The sequence below is a fragment of the Mycetomoellerius zeteki genome, unplaced genomic scaffold (genome assembly GCF_001594055.1).
Source record: "Mycetomoellerius zeteki isolate Tzet28-1 unplaced genomic scaffold, Tzet1.0 scaffold79, whole genome shotgun sequence".
Lineage (NCBI taxonomy): Eukaryota > Metazoa > Arthropoda > Insecta > Hymenoptera > Formicidae > Mycetomoellerius > Mycetomoellerius zeteki.
Genome location: NW_017257819.1, coordinates 951869 through 956451, shown reverse-complemented (window position 1 = coordinate 956451; position 4583 = coordinate 951869). Strand labels below are relative to the sequence as shown.

Genomic DNA, 4583 nt, shown 5'->3' with positions numbered 1-4583 from the left:
TAACAATAAAAAAAAACGATATTAATTGAAAAAAATTGTGAACTTGTTATCACGTTGAATGAGTGAGAAAACAAGAATGCGAGAGAGAATATACTGCGTGTGAGTGACAAAAAAGTATGAATAAGTGAGAGAAAAAAGTAAATGAGAGTAAACAATGAGTTGAGACAAAAGTGTACCACTGCGCGATGATCAATTGTATGTACTAGTTAATAAATGCTATGATCATGCAATTCGTTAATCAGAATTTGTTCTCTTTTGATCAGCGACAATTTTTTTATGCGTAAAGAAACTAATTTTTAATGTTTTAAATCAGATTTTAAGATAGATATGTCCGAAATAGAATAGAACATATAGGAAAATGACATCGTATGTTCACTTTATGCCAACTGTTGAATTCTTTTATTTATTACAAGTAACATTTATCATAAATTGTACAAAAATATTTTATAAATTAATTCCTAAATCTAACTTAAAATTACAATTTTTTGCGATTATTATTTATAGTTTTGACTGCAGCATTATGCTAGTTTATAAAAAGTATTTTTGAATTCTGAAAAATTATCAAGTAATCTCCCGCAATTTACATATTTCATGTAGGTCTTTTCGTAAAGTCTTCCTTTTGTTGTGTAGTCAACTGCGTGATACCAACGATTTTGGGCATTTGACCATGAACCAATTCCAATTTCAACAATGCATCCAAATTCTGAATCTTATGTTGTGCCTTGCGTAGACTCTAAAAAATTTAGATTTGACAGAGTATTATTCTTAACAATTACTATATCATGAATATATATCCATCTTACCAATCGTAGTTCGCTATTTACTTGAGGATCTAACTTGGCAAGTTTCTTTTTCTGCAAAAATTCTTGTACGGTGAATCCGAGAAAACCCTCCAGAATCTAAAAGCATTTCAGTAATTCACGTTTATCAACCCTCGGGAGGTCGCGATCCTTAATATAACGGAAATCACGGTGTATCTGAGAAATACAAATATCTTAAATAAGTATTGCATTTTTTGCAAAAAAAAAAAATAAAGTGAATGCATAAAAATGTCTTATTGAAATAACAACACTGGAAAAAAGTCTGATTGGATTAATTATTGATTAATTCTGGTTGAAAATGGACAAATCAGAATTTTCTGTTTATCCAATAGGTAAATGGTGTCGCTATTTAACAACATTTACAAATATATTTTGTATGTATCTCAGATATACCGTGACCTCCTGAGGGTTAAAGACATCGATGTCAGGATTCTTGTCGTAGACTAATCAGAAATGAGAAAAAAAGATTCTCACGATTTCCCTTTTCCAATGCCATAATAAATGACAGCAATAAAAGCCTTAAGAAATTTTATTTCACACGTTTTATTTCACACGTACCTCAGAATCGAAACAAACTTCTACACTGGAAGTGCAATCCGTGATCAGTGCTGTTACCGACCAGCATTTACCCTGTTTCGTTAACGTCGAATGGTTCTTCACCTGACCTTTCACTGTCTTGTATATTTTTCCCGTGATAGGCTCGCGTAAGACATCACGCAAGACATCGCAAATTTTAGGAGGAGGTTGAGGCTCGATAAAGTCAGAAATAGTTTTAGTCTCAGGTACTTGCTGTATTGCTCTCGAAGTATTTACCTTTGGTAAAATTATAAAGTTAAATAAGAAGAAAAAGCAGTTCCAATTAAAAAAGAAAAAATATAAGAATCATTCATAGTAAAAAAATACTATATTGTAAATATTGTATACCATTGAGCTCTCGTTTTGTTGGATCTCATCCACTTTCATAAATGTACTTTTCTTAACTTCTATTGGAACATTACGATTCATCAATTTTGTAGGGGGTTCTAACGAGAGACATGTTTTGGTTTTATTCTTTAAAGGATTTTCACCTTGTTGACTAAAAAATGTTGAATAAGAAAATAAATAACAGATACAATAATAAATATCGAAAATAATATGAAGATGTATAGAGGTGGATAAAGAACCTCTGTGATTACTTTGTCTTAATTACGATGTCGCAATCATCTAAGTCAAAATCGTCATCAGGAAATTCTGAAAAATTTTGATTCTGAATAGATTTCGTAGAAAGCGATAATTTGCTGTGAAAATTGTGTATGGAAGTTGTTTGTTCAACTGTCGTTCTATCATCCTTATCAATTTTCTTAGTCTCCATTTGTGACCGCGATATCCGTGAAGATCTTGTTGGGGAATCATTGGACCTAGAATGATTGCTTAAATTATTACAGTAAACTTAGTAAAATTAGAGGACACTACACAGCAAGGTAAAATTTACTTTTATGTCATCAGAAAAATTGTGAATTTTAAAGCAAATCCTTATATAACTAAAAACGATATCAATTATTACTGAATTAAATTCATATTAAGAAACTGTCTTTAATATTTACCAATCCTCTAAGGGTTCAAAGTCTATATCTTCCAACGTTTCCATAATCTCATTCGTTTCTTTCCTATCTACTTGTTTGTGACTACACGTATTTCTAAAGTTTTCTTGAACAGCATTAATTTCTTGACTTCGTTGTTCAATTGCTGTCACTGCTTCCAAATCAACAGCTTCTTCAAAGTCATCATCGAAAAAATTGTCATTGTTGTTAGAATTAGATGCTGTGCTTTGAACATTCTGATTCATGATCCTGGATAATCCATTATCATTATATGGATCGGGGTTTTCGGGTTCTCCTCTGGACAATCGAATAGACATAGAAATCAAAAAATTAAAGCCAAGGATCAAAAATATTTTAAACTCAAGGAAAATTGGGCCAAATCTTACAGAGCTCTTGCCAAGACATTTTCTAGTGCATTGGATTTCAACAGAGTTTCCACTTCTCCACCAACTTCTTTGTACTTGCCGTCTTCTAAGAGAATAACACCACGTCTGCAATGGACCGGACCAATTATCATCACCTTGTAGCCAGGAAGTAATATATCCTGCGAAGAAACATTTTTAATGTTTTAATTTGATAATCTGGGTAAGACAGTAATCTACATCCATTTGCAACAATGGAAAAAGCCGTACAGTTATTTGTTTAAGTGGAGTGTACTCTATCGCAGTGACATCCTGTACTCCATCAGTTAAACAAAATTGCATCATTCTTCTGCCTTTGGGTTGCCACTCCATCGGCTGCTCTTCTTCCTTTACTTCTAAGTTCTGATTGTCGATTTTACGAATTTCACAAAGCTGCTTATACTTGGAGCTTGCTATATCATACATCTTGTCTACCTATACTTATATTGGATGGTCTGCATTTGGATGTTTAAGGTAAGCAATGTGCTGTAATAGGAATACTACAAAGAGCTCACCTGGAGGATATAGATACCAGTTAATACAACGTGTGTCTGCTGAGCTAGATTCCTTGGCAAACATCCATTTTCATTGTTAATCTCCCGTAGATCACTCAGTTGCCATTGGCCCTCTACAAATTCGAAAATATGCTTATCTGTCATCTGTAACAATAATCAACAGAAGTTAATTGCCTCAAATAATTTTAACAGAATTGGAGTTTTTAGTATTGTCTGTATTGCCAACTGCAATTATAGAATTTTAACAATTCACACACACACACATACACAATGGTTCCATATTGCTTAACAATTAATAAGCTCTCTTTTTTACTACTGTTACTTTTTACAAACTGATTTCGCACGCGATACAAATATATTTCAAACATTAAACCGAGTACAAAGTGACAAATTATTAAGTATCTTTCAAATATCTTTGTAATTTTGATTCTTATTAAAGCACAAATTATAAGGACTTTCGTTTGATGAGTTACGAGTTAAAAATTGTAATAAAAACATTTCTCTCGCTCAACATTTCCTCGTCAAAAGGCTCAAAATAATTACATGTTGCTGTTCCTTAACTTTAATTAATAAAGATACATATAAAACAATAAAAATCGACGCATTTCGTTTTATGTATATAATGTAACATTTTATCGTCGTCGTTCACCGAATTAAATAAAGTTAAACTGATATATTATGCAAAACGCATTCAATAACATTTGGCAATAATTCGTAACATACTTCATGAGAAACTTTATCCCTAATAAAGAATTCGATGCAATCTCTTAGCCACGCGTTATTCATCATATAAAAATTTGCATTTAATTGGTTCTTCATTCGTCTTAGCAAATTCTCATTCATTTTCGCGTGATAACAGTTTCACAATTTTTCAGTCAATATCGATTTTTATTGTTACAATAAATTCATGCTCATTGCATGAATTTCCGTAGCATTTCCGTGTTAACTGATAAGTGATAACACGTGTTAATTCATGTAGGGATCAAGGCTTCGATGCACTTGACGCGAAGCGTTTGAGCGATCAACCAGGACAAAGAATTTTACGAATTGACTAATCAAAGAATGTTTCGAAGCGTTTGTAGCGTCAAGTGGACCGCATCGGGCAGCCCAAAGGACTCCCTTGAAGGGAAGGACGCACGATACCGGATCGATATTATCAGTATCGATATTTTTGCAATACGCGATATTTTGCATCGATACATGGAGTTTGATACCGAAACGCACCCTAATGCTGCATTCACACTGCATCTGATTTTCGTCGTACGA

General features: G+C 32.8%; 1 protein-coding gene across 4 annotated transcripts; it reads right to left on the bottom strand.

The window, feature by feature from the left end:
• Positions 1–574: 574 nt before the first annotated feature.
• LOC108729705 (recQ-mediated genome instability protein 1) lies at positions 575–4160 on the bottom strand. Of its 4 annotated transcripts, XM_018458911.1 has the most exons (10): positions 4041–4160; positions 3318–3461; positions 3034–3237; positions 2788–2945; positions 2405–2698; positions 1997–2218; positions 1746–1896; positions 1380–1634; positions 804–899; positions 575–733 (listed from the first exon to the last, which is right to left on the bottom strand). In XM_018458911.1, exons 1-10 carry the CDS (start codon positions 4158–4160, stop codon positions 590–592), a joined length of 1788 nt encoding a protein of 595 aa, XP_018314413.1. In that variant the 3' UTR covers positions 575–589. The 4 variants fall into 4 exon arrangements, with proteins under 4 accessions (XP_018314413.1, XP_018314415.1, XP_018314416.1 ...); XM_018458913.1 differs by lacking the exon at positions 4041–4160 and having other exon boundaries at positions 3034–3233; positions 3318–3455; XM_018458914.1 differs by lacking the exon at positions 4041–4160 and having other exon boundaries at positions 3034–3257; positions 3318–3382.
• Between the last annotated feature and the right edge of the window lie 423 nt (positions 4161–4583).

Coding starts and splice junctions, on each gene's coding strand:
- LOC108729705 (XM_018458911.1), bottom strand. CDS start 4,160: ATGAATGAGAATTTGCTAAGACGAATGAAGAACCAATTAAATGCAAAT. Junction 3,462..4,040: donor GGGATAAAGTTTCTCATGAA/GTATGTTACGAA, acceptor TTATTGTTACAG/ATGACAGATAAGCATATTTT. Junction 2,946..3,033: donor CTCCACTTAAACAAATAACT/GTACGGCTTTTT, acceptor GTTTCTTCGCAG/GATATATTACTTCCTGGCTA.